This window comes from Chiloscyllium plagiosum, unplaced genomic scaffold, assembly GCF_037043375.1.
Source record: "Chiloscyllium plagiosum isolate Xiang-an unplaced genomic scaffold, Cpla_swu_hap1 HiC_scaffold_14, whole genome shotgun sequence".
In the NCBI taxonomy this organism is placed as follows: Eukaryota; Metazoa; Chordata; class Chondrichthyes; order Orectolobiformes; family Hemiscylliidae; genus Chiloscyllium; species Chiloscyllium plagiosum.
The window spans coordinates 66,336,096-66,356,208 of NW_028270152.1; the positions used below are offsets into that span (position 1 = coordinate 66,336,096).

At 40.3% G+C, this 20,113-nt stretch overlaps 1 protein-coding gene across 1 annotated transcript in view; it reads right to left on the reverse strand.

Moving 5' to 3' along the window:
- Nucleotides 1-20,113, reverse strand: part of LOC148147980 (inositol 1,4,5-trisphosphate-gated calcium channel ITPR1-like) — a 211,736-nt gene that overhangs the window by 19,216 nt on the left and 172,407 nt on the right. Inside the window, exons 12-15 of the mRNA XM_087994501.1 lie at nucleotides 12,458-12,612; nucleotides 5,874-5,973; nucleotides 5,625-5,785; nucleotides 1,649-1,790 (exon numbers count right to left, since the gene is read on the reverse strand). Coding sequence (XP_087850627.1) covers nucleotides 1,649-1,790; nucleotides 5,625-5,785; nucleotides 5,874-5,973; nucleotides 12,458-12,612 — 558 coding nt within the window. The remainder of the gene's footprint in view (nucleotides 1-1,648; nucleotides 1,791-5,624; nucleotides 5,786-5,873; nucleotides 5,974-12,457; nucleotides 12,613-20,113) is intronic.

The following is a 20,113-nucleotide window of genomic DNA, read 5'->3' on the forward strand; positions in this document are numbered from 1 at the left end:
GGGAGAAACATGCAGGTTAAAACACCACCTGGGAGAAACCTTCTCTAGTATGCTCAGAATCCCAGCAGGCTTTAATCATTGGGGATCTTGATGAACACAAGAGATCAAAGATCATAAGACTCTGTTGCTTCTTCCTAAGGGTGATGTTGAGTTTCTGCATCAGGTTGATCACAGAACCACTTCATAAAGCTCATGAATCTAACTGCAGAACTAAAAAAGAGACCATCATACCTTAAATGAATATTTGTGCGCTTGAGAAAAAGGGACAAGTTGAATTCCAAGAAATTATGGCATATTTATTAGGTTTGCTGTTTCATTGAATTCAACATAATGTCTTAAGATAAAAAGAGGGAAAAATACATTGAGTGGCTTGATTGATTTGAGCAAAGACAGAGAGCTGATGAAACAGAGAGGCTTCCAGGGAAAGACCAGAGGCTCTGGGTGAGACTCTAGCAGGTACAGGATTTTGTATACACAATTATATTTAAATATAATGCAATTTAGATTTAGAAATAGAGCCAGTTCTGATGATCCAGACAAAATCAGACACCCAAGGTATAAAACAAATCTGAATTATTGTGAATGTTCAACCAAATACATAACAAACTTGCCAGGTTAACAGTTACTTGTTGCTGTGAAGACAGTAGAAAAGGTGGATCTGTTTCAATGAATCTAGCAAGGGTTAAATTCAGATTATGGATAACCCACTAGCCAGAAACCAAATGATATACACAGTGAGAAGGCCAATCCAAGTGTTACAATACTTCAAGTGTAATTATTATCATTAATAGCAAAAAAAACAATATTTCACTCATTTATGCTAAGCAGATGATAAACTACCATATTAAATCACTACCCAAGAGAGTAATGGTCTCAAGAGAGAAACAGAGTGTCACAAAATAGATCAGCATGTGATTACACTCCAAATGTTGCCACGTCCATATTTTTGACTAATTGAACAGTTTCCTTCAAATTAAATCATTTAATTGAAAAAGGTCTCAGTACATGGAGTACATGAGTTGGGAGGTCATGTTGCAGCTGTACAGGACATTGGTTAGGCCACTTTTGGTATACTTTGTGCAATTCTGGTCTCTCTTCTATAGAAGAGAAGTCTCAAAACTTGAAAGGGTTCAGAAAAGATTTACAAGGGTTGGAGAGTTTAAGCTACAGGGAGAGGCTGAATAGATTGGAGCTATTTTCCCTGGAGTATCTGAGGTGGAAGGGTGACTTTATATAGGTTTATAAAATCATGAGGCACGGAGGGTGACTAGAGAAGGTCTTTTCCCCAGGGTGGTGAGTCCAGAATGAAAGGGTACAGATTTAAAAGGGACCTAAGGGGCAAATGTTTCATGGAGGGGTAGAGTGCGTTTGGAACGAGCTGCCACAGGAAGTGATGGAAGCTGGTACAATTACAGCACTGAAAAAGCATCTGGATGGGTATGTGAATAGAAAGGGTTTAGAAGCATTGAAATGCTGGCAAAGGGGACTAGATTAATTTAATATATCCAGTCAGCTTGGATGAGTTGGGCTGAAGGTCTGTTTCCGTGTGATACGTCTCTCTGACTAAGATTCTAAATTAAGATATACTTTTGAACAGAAATAATGGAAGACTGAACTAGCTTCACCTCTCTGCAGTTTGACAGCTCACCTGTTTCAGAATATTTTGCTCTCTCATAAGCTTTTGTCGCTCTCTGTTTGGTTTGTTGATGACCACTTCAAGCACATCTTGACCTGAATTTGGAACATCCGCAACAAAGAACACCAAATCTTCCAGAAGCTTTGTGACAAAGCTGTTAAAAGTCAATTCAAGAGGATCAAATTCCAAATTTTCAAGACAGCATAAACATTTAGAATACAGATCAAAATACGAAATTGTAAAAAGAAACATTTTTGTCTGACGTGATTGACACTGAAGCCCTGCCCAGTAATTAACTTGCTAAAGTTTAGTAGTTGGTCTTCAAGTCAAACTGGTAAGAATGCAGATACTAATTCTCAAAACATGAATATGGCAAAATAAGGTCAGCTTACCTTTTCCCAAACTCATTGTTTGTTGCCCAACTTCAGAAGACAATTGAAAATCAACTGTATTGGTGTCATACTGCACTCACTCGATAGCATTCCTTCACCAAGAGGATGAGCAAACTAGTTGAATTGTTTAAAAGGTAAGATCTGATAGATCCTTGCCATCTTTGCTAATACCAGCTTTTCTGAAAATGAACCACCTCAGTAAAATTTCACCTTGATCTACAAGTTAGCTGATCAACAGTACAGCCAATTCACTGTGCTGCCCTTGAGGCATTTGCTGACATTTCTCATGCAGATCTTTTTTTTTATTGAACACCAAACATCTTACATCAGGAGTCATAGGGCACAGAAACAGACTCTTCAGTCCAACCCATCCAGGATTCCCAAACTAAACTAGTCACATTTGCCTACATTTGGCCCAAATCCCTCTAAACCTTTCCTACTAATGTCCAAATGTCTGAAATGGTCTAACTGTACCTGCATCTACCACTTCCTCTGGCAGTTCATTCTACATACAAATCATCCTCTGAAAAAGTTGCACCCAAGGTTCCTTGTAAATTTTTCTCCCCTCATCCTAAAATTATGCCCTCTAGTTTTGAACTCCCCTGTCCTAGGGAAAAGACCTTTGTTTTCACCTTATCTATACACCTTTAATGATTTTATAAACCTCTCTAAGGTCACTCTTCGACCTGCTACGCTCCAGGGAAACAATGTCCTTGCCTATCCAACCTATCCTCATCACTCAAAGTCGCCATCTTTGGAAATCTTTTCCACACCCTTTCCAGTTTAATAATATCCTTTCTGTAGCAGGACAATCAGAACCATACAAAAATACTCCAAACCTTGCCTCACCATCTGCAACATGACATCGCAACTCCTATACTCAATGCTCTGACCAATCAAGGCAAGCATGCCCAATGCCTTCTTCATCACCCTGTCTCCTTTTGACACCACTTTCAGGTACACCACTATATACCCGAGACCATATGTCTCTGTTTGAAAACACCTCAAAGCCCTACCATTAACCACATAAGCCTTGCCCTTTTTGTATCTTAGCAAAATGGACTACTTTGCATTTACCTAAATTAAACTCCATCTGCACTCTTTGGTCCATTAACCCAGTCAGTCAGTCAATTAACTCTCAATTAACTTTCTTCACTATCCACCATATTACCTATTTTGATGTCATCTGTAAACTTCCTATATTCTCATCCAAGTCGTTTATATAAATAACCAACAAAGTGGACATAACACTGATTCCAGCAGTGTGCCTTCCAATTGTGTTGTCCTTAGATAGCCAACCAAGATGGATCAATGCCATATTTGAGGAAATGGGTGAAGGAGAATAACTGGACCCATTTCAAATCTTTTCCACATTTGAAGTTCACACATTGTGTCTTGACGTATCACACTAATTTATGACATAGTTGAACACCACATTTTTGAATAAGCTGAGTAGTAGTAAATACTTTGGTGCAGGTTGAGAACAGAGGATTTGAATTCAAGTACAGCATGGACATTTTACATACAGATTCAGTTACAAATATTCAAATGGAGATTTACACTTGAAGAAATATGGTCCAAGATTTTATAGATCAGAAGTACTCAATAGCAAAAATCTGACTACACTCCAAATAGATTATTTAGAGTAGGAACAATAATTGCCTCTTATTCCTAAAACACGTCTCATGTCTCTGCAGCATCTGTGCAGAGGGCAACAGAGTTATCATTGAGCCCAAGAGGACTCTACTCGAAGGAGAAAGGGGACAGGAGATGTGAAGGTTTTACATTGGACAAGGGTGGGGAGGAAAAGGACAATAAAATAGATGGTAAATATGCCCCAAAGCAAAAAAGGCAAAGGGAGTGCTAATAAAAGTGAAGAAGGCATGAAAACTTATTCCATTCTAAACAGCTGTAAGGTGCTACTGTCATGGAAAGGAAAATGAGGTGCTTTTCTTCCAGCTTGCATTGGAGAACAGCAGCGAGCCCAGGACAAAAATGATTTTATAAACCTCTAAGGTCACTCTTCGACCTGCTACGCTCCAGGGAAACAACGTCCTTGCCTATCCAACCTATCCTCACCAAAGTCTCCATCTTTGGAAATCTTTTGCATACCCTTCCCAGATTATTATTATTATTATTATTATTATTATTATTATTATTATTATATAATAATAAAAGAGGTTTATCTTAATGTAATCAGTTTGTTTATACTTGTTTCAATCTCGTTTAGTACACTCACAGCTCAATGTTGCTTTTTCCAATGCTGGCACGACCAAATTGCAGTGGGATATCTTTTTGCTCTGCCTTTAGGATGAACCTCAGCATTGAGGATGCTCACCATTTCAATAAGCCATCCTGTTCGCACTTTAAGACTTCTGTCCCAGACGGACTGCAGACCCAGAAAAGGCCCACACAGGCTGCAGGAACAGACCCTCATTTCCCATTTCGGCACTTTACAGCCGTCTGGACCCAAATGAAGTGCAACAGATTCAGACCATTAATTCATTCCTCCATTTCGATTACATCTGTTCCCCTCCCTCCACCAACCCCACACATCTCTTATTTGCATAGGTTTGGTCTCAACGGAGCTGACTCATTTTCTGTTATTAACACTTTCCATTAATACATACTCTTCATCTGCATCACCCCTCTACTACCATTTGCACTTCCTTGGCCTTGCCTTCTGGGGACCTTGAACTGTTGCACTTTCTCCTCCTCCCTTTTCATCACCATAAAAGCAGCCCACTTTTCCAACCCCTTTCAGTTGCAAAGAAAGGTCATATTGTACATGAAACATAAATTTTTTCCTCTCTCCACAGATATTCCCAGACTTGTTGCGTTTGCCCTACTGTATTTGCTTTTATTTCTGTCTCCAGCATCCAAAGTTCTTCACTATGTTCTCTAATTTTCAGAGCTTTCCCCAGTTTTCAACTAACCATGATGTTAATTTTGACCTACATGCAAAATGGAGATGAAGTAAACGTCCCAACCGACCTTGACACATAACTCATAGCAGCTCACCCCAAAACCATCTCAAACATTCCAGAGTTATTTACAAGAGTTTTTAGATTACATCACAGTGTGGAAACAGGCCCTTCGGCCCAACAAGTCCACACCGATCTGTCGAAGCGCAAACCACCTATACCCCTACATTTATCCCTTACCTAACACTGTGGGCAATTTAGCATGGCCAATTCACCTGGCCCTGCACATCTTTGGACTGTGGGAGGAAACCGGAGCACCCGAGGAAACCCACGCAGGCACGGGGAGAACGTGCAAACTCCACACAGTCAGTCGCCTGAGGCGGGAATTGAACCTGGGTCTCTGGCGCTGTGAGGCAGCAGTGCTAACCACTGTGCCACCGTGCCGCCCACTAACTGACGGAAAGAACCTTGATCAATTTGCAATATTTTTTCCAATCAGGATATCTAATTAAGAGCTTTGGTCATGCTTCCAAATGGTCATCCAAAAACACAGCACGCTAGGGAAACTGAAATCAAATGTAACAGCAGTGAAGAAGTCTCGATGTTTTAACATGTCTGGAAAGTACAGATGATCAATTACTAGTTGCCAGTTATAAAGACGACATCACCTACCGTCTTTCATTCTGAGTAATGGTGCCCTTCTCAAGCTTGCCAGCTATTGAGGCCAATACCTTGCTGGCATCGTTGGCGAAGTCCAAGTCTCTCACTTCAGCTGGTGAAACAGGTACAATAGCAAATGCTTCTTTATCTTCTTTAGTTGGAGAGGTGCCAATCTGAAGTGGAAGGAGATAGGAAAACTGTCAATAAACAGCAGTCCTTTAGCTTTTCAAAGTTAGGCACATCATTTTCCACCAAATTTACCTTCAACATAACAGGCCTCTCTTCATCTTTATCAATTGGAATATTTGTGCTGTGAACCCATGTGTTTGTGCAGAGATGCCGGAGTCGAACGTAAGAATTCCTGAAACACACAAGTTTAAAGATTTGACTGTGGATTTCTCAACTATTTTGGAGAACAAAAACAATCTGCAGAGCCACCATGGTTCTAAAACATCTCAAATGTTTCACAGAATCTTAGATTAACACTGTCAAGTAAGGACATTTTAGGAAACCTGGTGAAGAGGTCGGCTACCAGGTTTGGAGAAAGGGTGAATTAACTCTCAGGGAAAATTAACAACATGTTAGATGGCCATTTGATTCAACCTTGTTTCAGTATTTCAGCTAAAAGATTTGAGATTTTGGTTACAGTTTGTAGCTTAATTGTAGAGTGGGGTGGGTGGTAATATTGACATCACTAAAGGAAAACCGATCTTCATGGAAAATAAGTGATGCTCATCACTCTTCCCAATACAGATCTACACACTAAGATGGCAAAAAGCAACATTTTACAATACAGGTTTTCAACAAAACTCTTGCTATTTATATAAAAACACAAAAAATTATTTTTAGTCTGGATTTTGGATTAGGAAATGGTGACATGAATTTTTCTGTGTCTGAATTAAATTGCAAGTATTTCTGCAGCTATGGTCACTACTTTCAAAATAGGTTGCAAGAGCTAACTTTCAGAACAAAGGGGTTGTTGTGTACATTAATGGGATTCATGACCAAGCAACTTCAACAATTATACATCAATATCTGGTAGAAATTTCTCAACGTTTTAGTTATTAAAGGGAAAACCCCCATAAGCTTGAAGAAAGCCCTTTAGTTTCAACTTGGGATCGTTTTGCACAAACCCTTGGAAGAAGATGGTTGTGTAAAGTAAAGCTTTTGAGAAAGGCAGAAAATCTTAAAAATAGATTTCCTTAGAGTACAGTTAGGTGATAATTCCAGACCAAAAATGCTTGTAATAAACTCAAGTTAGTTGAAGCTGAGAATTATGAAATTCAAGTGCACAAAAGCTTCAGAAAGAAGCATCAGACATTCCAGACTGGCAGTTGAAGTCACAGTTAACTTAAGCTTATTAACATGTTAGAAAAAGGTTTGTCTCTGGTAGGAGTGCTGTTCAAGGAGTACTTTTGGGGTCTATAAAGGAGTTTTATTTGGAATTAATGGGGTTATATGTTTACAGTGTGTTTAAAATCTTTTGGTAAATAAATAATTCATTTATTCCATTTTATGCACCTTTAGTTTGTTCAGTAAACTTTAGTTTTATTGTTAAAATCAAAATCTGCAACATTGAATTTTATGTTTCAATGAGAGACCATCTAAATACAACCAAAATAATTACAAACATTCAATCAGGCCAAGATTTGACTTTCCAGTCATAACATTACCTGGGGTCATAACACCTATTGACGTATCGACTCAGCCTTCCTTCTGTATTAAATGCAGTTTTGTTTTGACGCATGAAACATACTATCCGATCTTTGCTTATGTGCAGCTATTTGCCAGTTTTGAAAACTAGTAATATCATTCTACTAACAAATCGTATTAAATCTAGTGTACAAGTAGCCTTGTGTATTGCTGGAGATCATTTACTGAATATAGTATTTGAACAATGTATTTGTTTCAGAGTACTGGGGACAAGTATTCTGTTTTGTTGCCCTAGCTATGTTTCTCAACAAAGCTGCATCGTTCAGGTCTCCAAGTACAAAGCCAGGTTGTATGATATCTTATTAATCAGTGTGCAGTATACCTCGGGGAGACGCGTTCATCATACTATTGTTATTTCATTGCATGCGCCTGTAGGGAAAAAAAAGGTTGCAGACTCCATCTTACTCAGAATCACTTGACGCATGACATGCTATGACAAGACATCCTTTTGTTGTATACCCAAAATATGCAATATTTGCATATAATGTATAACCATTATCAAGGATTGTAGAATTCTTCAACACTATGGTAGCTACCCCTTTTTATGTTAAGGGATAACATAAGCATTGCTGTATCAGGTAAAATACCTTGTGATCATGACTGATACCAAGAGTGACCAGTCAATCAAGGCATTTCAACATTTGTTATCAGTTCATTGCACTGTGGGCTGTGAAATAGCTAGACTTAAGTGACTGAGTGAAGCAAATTGTTGCTCTCTGAACTGAATATCGACAGCCTTAATGCTACGTTCACCATGCATAATTGTTTGCACGTTGTCACAGGATGAGTGCACTGCAAAATGAAGCATTTGTTTCTTGGACCCAGCAGCTGCAGTCAAATTCTGATAAAATATGTGATCTTTGTTGACCAAGCAATTTAATGTGTTGAATTGGGATTTCTCAAATGAGGGAGCAAACAAATCTGCAAATCACAAACACGAACTCTTTCAGTAATTTAAAAAGAAAAATCACAAATCTCAGAACTTGCACTTACTTGGGGAAATGGGAAACACCTTCTGTGCAAATGATTTCTCAAAGAAATAAATATTTCCATTAAGTGATTTAGGATGCAAAAATGTGCATTTGCCACATTGCCACTAACAGATGTACTATATTTTATCATATGCAGCAGGCTTATCTGGCACGTTCATCACTGGGCACATGATGATTTGGGAATTCAAGTTTGATGTCTGCTGTCATTAGAAGATGAAAATAAGAGGTAATGTTGCCAGTCACTATTTCAACATGCATGTGTACTTAACATTTGCATTGATAGAAGGACTGAGAATAGAGAGAATACAGATTTAAAGGTAATTGGCAAAAACAGCAATTAATTCAGAAGGAAAATCTATTCCATGGAGCAAGTGATTAGATCTGGAATCTGCCCAGGAGTGTGTTGGAGGCAGGTCTGACAGAGAATCAAGAGTAAATTGGACTAATATCTGAAAAAGGAAGGTGGTGGTAAGCTGCAGGGAATGCAGAGGAAATGTACACAAAATAGAGGTGCCAATTTGGTACTAGTGCTTGCAAGAGCCATTTAACATCCTATTTACTAGCGAAAGGTTGATTTATTTGTTGGAATGGGACGTCAGGAGCCAAAGATGGCGAGTATCACATGGTTGCCAGACAATCAACACAATGTACAGCAGTTGACCAAGAACTCTACATTATGAAAACAGAAAAGATTTATTTCCCACCTTCCACACACTGAAGAGGTCTAAAAGTGCTTTAAAACGCAAATATTATGAAGTAAAATTACTGTTGTAATGCATAAAACAGCAGCAAATTTGTGCAGTCAAGTCCCAGACCCTCCGAATCCCTACAGTGTAGAAGGGGGCCATTTGGCACATTGAGTCCACTACAACCCTCCAAAGAGCATCCCACCCAGATCCAACCCCCTACCATATGCCTGTAACCCTGCATTTCCTATGGCTAATCCACCTAACAGACATTATGGGCAATTTAGCATACCCAAATTCACCTCACCCACACATCTTGGGACTATAGGAAGAAACTAAAGCATCTGGAGGAAATCCACACAGATATGGGATGAACGTGCAAACTCCACACAAGACAGTAGCCAGAGGCTAGACCCGAACCTAGATCCCTGGCATAATAAGGTAGCAGTTCTAACCACTGAGCCACCTCCATTACATATGGACATATGAATGCTCTGTTTTGATTAAAAGACTAACTGGGGAAGATAGGAGAAAAGGAATTTCCACCTCTGGGAGGAGCTGGTCTGTCGAAGGAACAGTTAGTCTGCATTTGCACTGCATGGAACATGGTGAACAAACCTGTGTATCGGAAGATGAACTGGTTCTTGCTTCTTTGTTTTCCAAGGATAGACTGAAATTGGAAGCAATGGTGGTCTGTTCTGTTCTCAAGTGGACCGACAGATTAAGAGGCAAGGCCACAACAAACCTCTAGGATATTTCATAAAACAGAACCCCACCTGCCCCAAAGTGTCATCCAAAACATGGAGGAATAGTTTTAATGGAGATGCATTCTATTGATTGATGCATGACCAATTGGAGGACACCATTGCAAAAGAAATGCAAAAAAAGTCTACATCTATCACAAGAGATTCTTCAATAGCTCAATGGATAAGGGCATTGCATGGTATTAGAGATCTGCAAGTTTCAGGTGCAATTCCTGTTCCCTACTCTACCAGTGAACCATACCTAGGTCAGAAGTTGGGAAATAAGAAAATTCAGTTGCCAGTGACTCAGATGGCTTTGGCACATCCTTTGACCCAAGTGTTTGTGCTAATGGTCATGATCCACTTCACTGTGTCCACAACTCTTTCATCATTGTGATCCTTTATTTCCTGCTCCCATTAACACTTTGCTAGTTTGCCCTTAAAATGTACCAAAACTATTTGCTTCAACCACTCCCTGTGGTCATGAGTTCCACATTCTCCAGTGAAGGAGTTATTCTCAATTCCTCATTTGATTACTTGGTGACTATCTTACACTGATGGCCTTCTTGCCTCAAAAGGAAGCCTCTCCTCTGCTTCCAAACACATAGCATAATACAGAGAGAGAATCCAGTCTCATGAAGTTGTCATCCACTGAGAGAACACTTCTATAAACAGGGATCCAAATGCATCTATTTGCATTTCTGATTACAAACAAATTTGACACCATTAGTTAAGTCTTCAGACTAGCATGGAGCATATACTTGAACCTTCTAGCCTCCACCACTTCCTCTGGCAGCTCATTCCATACACTTACTACCCTCTGCATGAAAAATGTTGCCCCCTTCAGTCTCCTATATCTTTGCCCTCTCACCCTAAACCTATGCCCTCTTGTTCTGGACTCACCCACACCAGGAACGACACTTTGTCTGGTTTATTCTATCCATGCCCCTCATGATTTTATAAACCTCTATAAAGGTCACCCCTCAACCTCAGACACTCCAGGAAAAACAGCCCTACCCTATTCAACTTCTCCCACTAGCTCAAATCCTCCTAACTTGGCAACATCCTTGTAAATTTTTTCTGAACCCTTTCAAGTCTCACAACATCTTTCCAATAGGAAGGAGACCAGAATTGCTGCAATGTTCCAACAGTGGCCTAACCAATGTCCTGTACAGCAGCAACATGACCTCCCACTCCTGTACTCAATACTCTGACCAATAAAGGAAAGCATACCAAACGTCTTCTTCATTATCCTATCTCGCTGCGATTCCATTTTCAAGGAGCTATGAACCTACACTCCAACAACTTATGAATTACGGGGAGTCACCAGCTCAATGTAAACCATTAAACGTAGCCTGCAAGTTAGTTAACAATGTTCATAACAATGAAACCCCCAGGTTGTAGTAAAAAAGCCATCTGATTCACTTTCAAGAAGGAAACTGGTCATCCTCACTCAAACTGGCTGATATGCAACTCCAAAGCCACAGTTTTATGTCTCACTCTTAACTGTCCTTTGTACTGGCCTGGGCAATCAATCATTCAATAGTCACAACCTAAAACATTGATCTGATTCTCACTGTATGAATGCTGTCAGACTGGAGGGCTGCGAGGATTTTGTTTTTTTTTAACAAAAGAAACATGTCCCTGAGTAAACCTCTGGAATACATTCATCATCAACTTCTCAAAAGATAACTAGTGATGAGAAATATGCACTGATGTGGCTGACATTGCTCATATACTGAGAATAGGTTTTAATAAAAGGCTCAAATCCCACTATGGAGACCTCACATGACCTGACATCTTCGGAATGACATGTCAAATTGATCATCTCCCTCCTCAGTGAGCATAATAGTTTTCCCTGGCATCCTGGACAGTATTTGTCCTGAAACCAACATTGCTGCATCGGTTTAGCCCTCATTGCTGTTTGTGGGACGTTGCTGTGTACAAAATGGCTGCCACATTCACAACATTACAGCAGTGGCCAGTCATTTAAAAGTGGCTCTCAAGCACTTTGGGGAACCTGGAGGTCATACAAGGTACTATATAAATACAAATTTATATAGTGGTGGGCGGCACGGTGGCACGGTGGCACACTGCTGCCTCACAGCGCCTGAGACCCGGGTTCAATTCCCGACTCAGGCGACTGACTGTGTAGAGTTTGCACTTTCTCCCATTGTCTGCGTGGGTTTCCTCCGGGTGCTCCGGTTTCCTCCCACTGTCCAAAGATGTGCAGGTCAGGTGAATTGGCCATGCTAAATTGCCCGTAGTGTTAGGTAAGGGGTACATGTAGGGGTATGGGTGGATTGCGCTTCGGCGGGGCGGTGTGGACTTGTTGGGCCGAAGGGCATGTTTCCACACTGAGTAATCTAATCTAAAAAAAACAAATCAATCTTCCCTTCTATTTATGCCCAAATTTCCAACGAAGTTCCAGTAAAAAAAATCTGATCACCAGATCGGCTTTGGAAAAAAGTCCCTAATAGAAGTAGCCCATTTTGTCACAAACTGTAGAAAATTTTATGCCAAGCTCAAAAGAAAATTCCAAATGATCAGAACTTGATCCAAATATGTAAAACAGCTACAATTTTAACTTTTACTTTTGAATACATGTCCATACCATTCCAAGTATTGAGCTGTTGTTTCACGATTCAATTTCTATAAATTTACATCTGAACGTGCCCAGACGCGATCATTTGGTTGCGAATCAATCATACCTCGGAACAAGCGAGTCCCCTCTTTGCAGAGTAGTTGTATCGAGCTCGAAGATGGAAGAGATATGATTCCCTTCAGGCACAGACACCAATGTGTACATCACCTTCTCTTGGAGACTGCGTATTCTGTTTCTCATGGCCTCCTGATCAGAGTCAATCTAACGGAGACAAAAGGAGGAAGATTTAAACATTTTCAGACAGGGCTTTAGAAGAGGGCTGAGTGCTAGTTGGAACTTAGAGGAGTGGATGAGAATAACGGATGTCTTCTTGGCCATCATCTCCAACACAATCCAAGTTTCTTACGCAACTTAATCAAAGTTAGCACCAAGTTCACACTAAAGCAGGGAACCCTTAATGAGCATAGTGTTCCTGGCATTCGAGTCTCCATCTCACAAATGCCCCATTTTCACCTGCAGTCTCATCCTTTCCATGCATCAAATTCACAAACGAGCAGTGACACAAACAACATTAATTTCAAGATGAATTTCCTGTGTACGCATCATAGAACAAGTGGTCAACTTCACACTTTAAAGGTTTTAGAATTAGCAAAAGATGGCGAAGGTTCCAAGGATTACTATTCCTGTTATAAGCACGTGAGCAAGGGAAGACATTTAGTTCCAAACTAAGTCAAAGCACAAAATCTCTCTACATGAGTAGACCACGGTGCTTGGAGCATTGACCAAATAAGCTAACAAGAGAGGGGAACCAATGGTAGATGCGAGGAGGTGGGGAGATTGCTGCACTACCCTTTTCCATATTCTTTTGAGAGATGTCGGCAGCGCTGGTAATGCCTGCATATTTGTTGCCCATCCCTAGTGATCACTCAACTGAATGTTTTGCTCGACCATTTCAGAGGGCAATTGAGAATCAACCCCATCATTGTGTCTGCAGTCAGGTGGAAAATGCGGTAACCCATTTGCATTCAATTTCAATTTGCACACATCAAGGTCCCACATACAATGAGGGATAAGGATGGCAGATCTGCTTTCCTAAGGAGCGTTAGTGGAGTCAATGATTTTTTTACAATGAACGATTGATAGCATTACTGAGACACTGAATTCAATTGATAAAAAATTTGGCATTTAAATATCAGCAGCTCCTGTGACTGGACTTGTACATAGAAAATGAGCAACTTTAAATGTGAAATCTAAATGTTTTGTATTTAAGCTCTAAGCTTGTGAAAGGAATAGATTAGTTTTAATTTACAGTAAAACTTATGGAACGAGACCGCGAGATTAAAAAAAAGTGACAATTGCTGTAAATCTGACCATATTGAAGTCCTTTCTTTTCCTTTTAAATAAAAACCAAATGTTTGTTTTTCCAAGCTATATACAAGAAAATGAAAACTGATACAAGCTGTTTGAGCTTTAACCAAGAAATAGGGTAAACCAGCATCAAGATTTATAACAAAGACCTTGACCAAATTGGTGACTGATTGAGGAGATTATTCAGCTCAAGCTTGCTCTGCCATGCAATATCATGGCTGACCATCTTCAATGCCATTGTTTCATGTTATCTCCATATAAGTGAAGCAATAGTGGTATTGTCAGCAATGGAGAGACTTGGGTGTTCAGGGGCCCCTGGTTTGAATCCTACAACAACAGATCATAAAATCTGAATTCAAAGGACAATTCCTGTCACTAAAAACAAATGTTGGGCCCAATGGAGGCCACATAGCTTATGCTATTGTCATAAACCCCATCTGGTCATGAATAGCATTCAGGGAAGAAAAACTGCTGTACCTTTTGTTGATTTGTCCTACGTATGATTCTAGAACTACAGAAATGTCATTGGACCAAACAATTCATTTACTTATAATCAAGCTTGAAGAGAATTATGGACCATCTGGCATCAACCTAGACACCAGAAATGACAATGGCAAACTAAGACTTGTCAACTTTGTAACGTCCTCCTTAACACCACCTGGGAGTCGAGCAACAGCCTGACAGTGGTTTTTCAGAGAATCCTCATGCCCCAGATACTACCATCGCCAATGCCCCTGTGGCATGCCCTGTCCCATTAGCACGGCAGAACAACCAGAGATGACAGCACAATGGAACAGACTCAGGGGAGGGCTGCGATAGCACTCTCCTCCTAATACTATCCAGCCAAACTCTACTTCTCAACCTCAGTGTTACCCTCTCACCAAACAGTTTCAAACTAGAAACACAAGCCATGGTATGGCAGTAAAATTGCAATACACCAAGCAAATGTTTGAACACAGACTCTCAATAGTCAAGCCTGGATTTTTTTTTTTTTAAAAACTTAATACACTTTGCACTTTGTTCAAAGTTAGTAGTTAACCGTGCAGCCGCCTGGAAGATCTGCCTGACAAACCAGAACTGCTAAAATCAATAATACTGCTTTCAATTGTGCCAAGTGATAATTTACTTCCGCTGTACAAGTTCTCCATGTAATCCAGGACTTGTACTTGCGTACCCTTTATAACGGCAGTCATATGATGGGCTGGTGATAGCTAGTTCAAGGTCTAGCAAAAAGATTAATTAGATATGCATCTGGCATGATACCAAACAATGTTGTTTTTTGGACATTTTATCCCATCAGATAACCCCAGGCTTGCCTTAAAACAGTCAACACAAAGGTAAAAGTTTATTCAAAAGCAAAATAAATCAAATGTCAAGAATCAGGAAATGTTGGAAAGGAATTGGAGCTGTAACAGGCTTTGAGCGAATATAGATACTGACAAGGGGATGAATAAATAAGAGGGAAAGTCTGTAACAGGCTGAAGGCAGGAGAGTCGAAGTAGCAAAAGGATAAAGTGGTACAAGGCAAATGACCACGTGACAAGAGAAAAGGTGGTACAGCTGGAAGATGTGTAATTGGCAATAGCAAAGTGATTACTAAGAGCTACTGTTCAAATAAAATGGGAGCATTAGTACAAACTGAAAGTTTTGAACTCATTGTTGAGTCTATTATGGTTATGAAGTGTATAATGAGGTATAGGTGTTTGAGATTGAGTTGTAACACTGTAGGAGGCCGAGGGCTAAGAGATTGTAATGGAAGTGACAGAGAAATAACAAAGGCAATCAGAAGCATGCTTCCCTTTATTGGTCAGAGCATTGAGTACAGGAGTTGGAAGGACACATTGTGGCTCTACAGAGCATTGGTTAAGTCACTATTGGAATATTGTGTGCAATTTTAGTCTCCCTCCTACGGGAAGAATGTTGTGAAACTTAAAATTCAGAAAAGACTTACAAGTGTGTTGCCAGCAGCTATAAAGAGAGACTGAATACGCTGGGGCTGGTTCCCCTGCAGCATGGGAAGCTGAGAGGTAACCTTATAGAGGCTCATAAGATCACGAGGGGCATGGATAGGGTCTTTTCTTTCGGTTCGGGGAGTCCAGAACTAGAGGGTTTAGGTTTAGGTTGAAGGGGAATAAAGACTTAAAAAGGCGCCTAAAAAGGGGCAACTTTTTCACAGAGGGTGGTGTGTGTATGGAAGAAGCTAGTACAATTACAATGTTTAAAAGGCATCTGGATGGGTACAAGGATAGGAAAGGTTGAAGGGTATGGACCAAGTGCTGGAAATGGGACTAAATGAATTTAGAATATCTGTTTGGCATGGGTGAGTTGGACGAAAGGGTTACTTCCATGTTGTACATCTCAAATTACTCATGTGGACCACTGGAGATGTTCCACTAAAAGAGAAAGTCCCTTGCTAAGACTTTAATATCCCCAGTTTCAAAGAGCCTGCATCATGAGCAGAAAGTACCATATAAAAAGTGGGGGAAAAATCCCCTTTTCACCTGGAAGGAGCAGCATTTGGAGTCCTGGACAATGGGAAGGAAAGGGCAGGACTGAAGGGACAGGTGTGGTATCAGTTGTGCCTGCTTGGGCAGGCGTCACATGAAGGAGGAGGGGAATGGTGTGTGACAGAGAGGTAGCTGGCATATCATAGAGGGAGTGGTCCTTTAGGAATGGACTGGAAGAGGGGAGCAGAAGGGGTGTTTGATAGTGGCTTTGTGCTGGTGTCGGCAGAAAGGGAGAATGATCAGTTAAACATGGAGCCTGGTTAATCAATGCTTGTTATGACAAAAGTTTTAAGCAGAAGAATATATTCTGAGGATTTTTAATAATGTTTTAAGCTTCACAAAGACGGCAGCAACAAAAATAAAACAAAACTCAATGTTCAACATGGTAAACAGTGCAAGGTCACTGTTACACACTCAAATGCCCTGCTTAATTATACATAAGTGAAACTTGCCAGGTCAGATCTAATGACAAATCTGAACAAGATCTTGGGACACTTGACCAATATTCACAAATCAGTTAGCATCTGGACAATCATCCCTCGGGTGTTACAGGAGATGAAAGGGGAAATAAAAACGAGCACAATGCTAAAGGAGATGCTCATAAATGCCATCAAATGCTTGGAAGCAGAATCGACTTTTAAAGGAGGCTACAAATAAAAAGTTCAAGTAACGGAAAGATATGGAGAGGTCTGAGGAGGGTATTCAAGGGCATGTGCTTGACAACGAGGCACATTCAATGATCAGGCAAAGGGAGACAGAATGAACAGGAGGTTGACATTGGGAGAGAGTGTGTGTTCAGAAAGGAGCAGGATTATGGGCTTGAGGTGGTTATAGAGACTGGAAGAGGGAAATACACAACACATTTTAAATTTGAAGCTTAGTGGAATTGTGAGCTCATAAACAGATGTTAAACCTGGGCCACAACAACTTAGACTTTTTTCTCATCCAATATGGGCATATGGTGGGTTGAGTGAAATTTGAATGCTGTATATGAATTATGTTTAAAATGGGGATTTCTCATTCACTTTTGCCTAGAAACTCTGTGGTTAATCCTCATGTTCATATCACGTACAACATGATAGTGGGTAATCCTGATGTTTGTATCATGTACAGCATGATACAAACATCAGGATTACCCACTGAGTTTCTAGGCAAAATTGAATGAGAAATCCCCATTTTAAATATAATTCATATACAGCATTCAAATTTCACTCAACCCACCATATGCCCATATTGGATGAGAAAAAAGTCTAAGTCTCTAAAATAACTGCAAGAACACTCCTCTTGATTTTGAATGCCCTTCCCTTGGGCAAACATCCAAATGTCTGGTGGCAGTAGCAATGAATCTTCAACCCGTACTTTGTTGACTATTCCAAACGGCATTGTTCCTTTAAAATCCCAGGAATTTGTTATATTTCTAAATCTCCCTAGAATCCCACCTCCCAAGGTCACAACCACACAAACGTTAATGCATGATAAAATTGTGGTGTATTTGAAAAAAGAGAGAGAGAGAGAGACACACCCCGAGACCATTCCACAAATATATGGAACAAACAGATAAGGCCGCAATCCAGTTCATGCAACTGGTGAATAGCGTATTAAATGATAAAGAATTTAAGAAATTCAAGCTGACAACATATATTCTACGGACTGTCAAATGTAGAATTCAGTAGACCCTTCATTCACATTCCATAAATTAAGGAAACACTGCAAAATGAATGTGCTGCCCTTATCTGTAACTGAAACATCCATATTTGTGCCACTTTCTCCCCCCATTACAGCTTACTTAGTTAATAAATCATAAAAATAATGAATTCTGATTTTTGTATCGCCATCACAATTCAGTGCCAACTGCCCTGACAATTTTTAATAAACCAGTTTACCATCTTGCCCAGTAGTTTTACGCACCCCAGGTAACTAATAGACAGAATTGTCATAAGTCTGCTAAAACATGTGGACTTGTAAAGTACAGATTTCAGCCAGCCAGTACAGATTACATTGCTATTGAAAGAGAGATTTGGTAGGGAAACACGCAAGAGGAAAGGGGAGGAGAAGGACAGTGCAGTACAAATACTCCCCCTGCTGCTGCAATTTTATATTTCAGTAGAAGGGAAATACAGCTTTGTTCATGCCAAACAGGGTAGAAATGCTTACATCTCTCCCTGGGTCTAGATGCCAGGGAGTTTGGAAAGGAAGAAAAAACTTAATGGAACGGGATTGCTACTACGTGAGCCCCACTACCAAAAACATATGTACACGTAGGGACGCTCACTAATGAGCGGACTTTGGTCAACCGAAATTCTTCCCTCAGTTTAACATTTTCCGAAATTGGAAAATGAAAATCCAAAACTGCAGAAGTGAAAATCTTCAAATCTACACCGAAACACATACTAATGCCCACCTCTAAGCTTAGTGCCATGAACTCATTTCCACTCAAGTACCACAAATAAATCATGGTTGGCAAACAGTATCAGAAACAGGCTCCTTCTGGTCATTAGACTTGATTGACAATACACTGGTGCTGTCACAACACAGTGAGAGAGTCTTTGTCGGCTCCTCACCAAGCTTTGCTTGCAACACAAAATAAGGAAAATGGTCAGATGGAGGCTTTGGTAAGGATAGGTGAGGGGGTGGGAAGCGTTAACAGATATGAACTTTGAATTGTTCCACTTCATCTTCCTATCCTCTACTAAATGAGCAAGCCATAATTCTCTGATCGTTAAATCATACAATGCAGAATGAAGCCACTTGGGACACTGGGTCTTTGACAGAGCTTTCTAATTACCTCTGCTCAACTAATTTCGCTCCCAAGTTTTGAGAGAGTCATAGTCATACAGCACAGAAACACACCCTTCAGTCTAATGCATCCATACCGACCAAACGTCCCAATCTGACCTAATCCCATTTGCTAGCATTTGGCCCATATCTCTCCGGACCCTTCCTATTCAGATGCCCATGCAATTCTTTTTAAATATTGTAATTGTACACACCACCACCACCTCTGACAGTTCATTTCCATTCATCTATCACCCTCTACGTGAAAAAGTTACCCCTCAGATCCCTTTCAAATATTTCTCCTCTCACCTTCATCCTATGGCCTCTAATTTTGGGTTCCCTCCCAACCTAGGGGGAAACAACCTTGGCTATTTCACCCTATCCACCCCCCTCATGGATTTTATAATCCTCTAAGGTCACACCTCAGCCTCCAATGCTCCAGGAAATATAGCCCCAGCCTGCTATTCAGCCTCTTCCCATAGTTCAAACCCTCCAACCCCAGCCACATCTTTGCAAATCTTTTCTGAACCCTTCAAGTTAAACAACATTCCTCCTATAGCAGACAGGCCAGAACTGAATGCAGTATTAAATTATGCAGTTCCATTTCGACTGCCAGTACTGAATCTGCTTCATCGACTTTTCAGGCAATGTAATTATCTGTTATTCAACATACATCTTATGTTTGAGCTACAGTGTCACTTATGGCACAGAAAGAAGTCACGTGACTTAAGTTCTTTGCCGCCTCCCTGCAGAGGATTCCATTCAGTTCCATTTCCCTACTCAGACCCCAGCCTTCCCAAACATTGAGCATCTGTCCATCTCTTTAGAAGTCAAACACTCCTGTGAGCAGCAATTTCCTAACCATCATTTCTCATTCTATAAAACAGACTCTCTCCCCTTTTCCCTGCACCTCATGCCCCAAATCTGTACCAGGATTACATGGAATGCAATCAGTTAATAGAAAGAGTTCACAGAATTATTACATTCAGAATGAGGCCATTCAGCCTAATGTGTCAGCACCAGCTCTCCAAAAGTACATTTCACTTAGTGCTATGCTCCCACCTCTCCCCAAAACCCTGAACATTCTTCCTTTTTAGGCAACAGTCCAATTC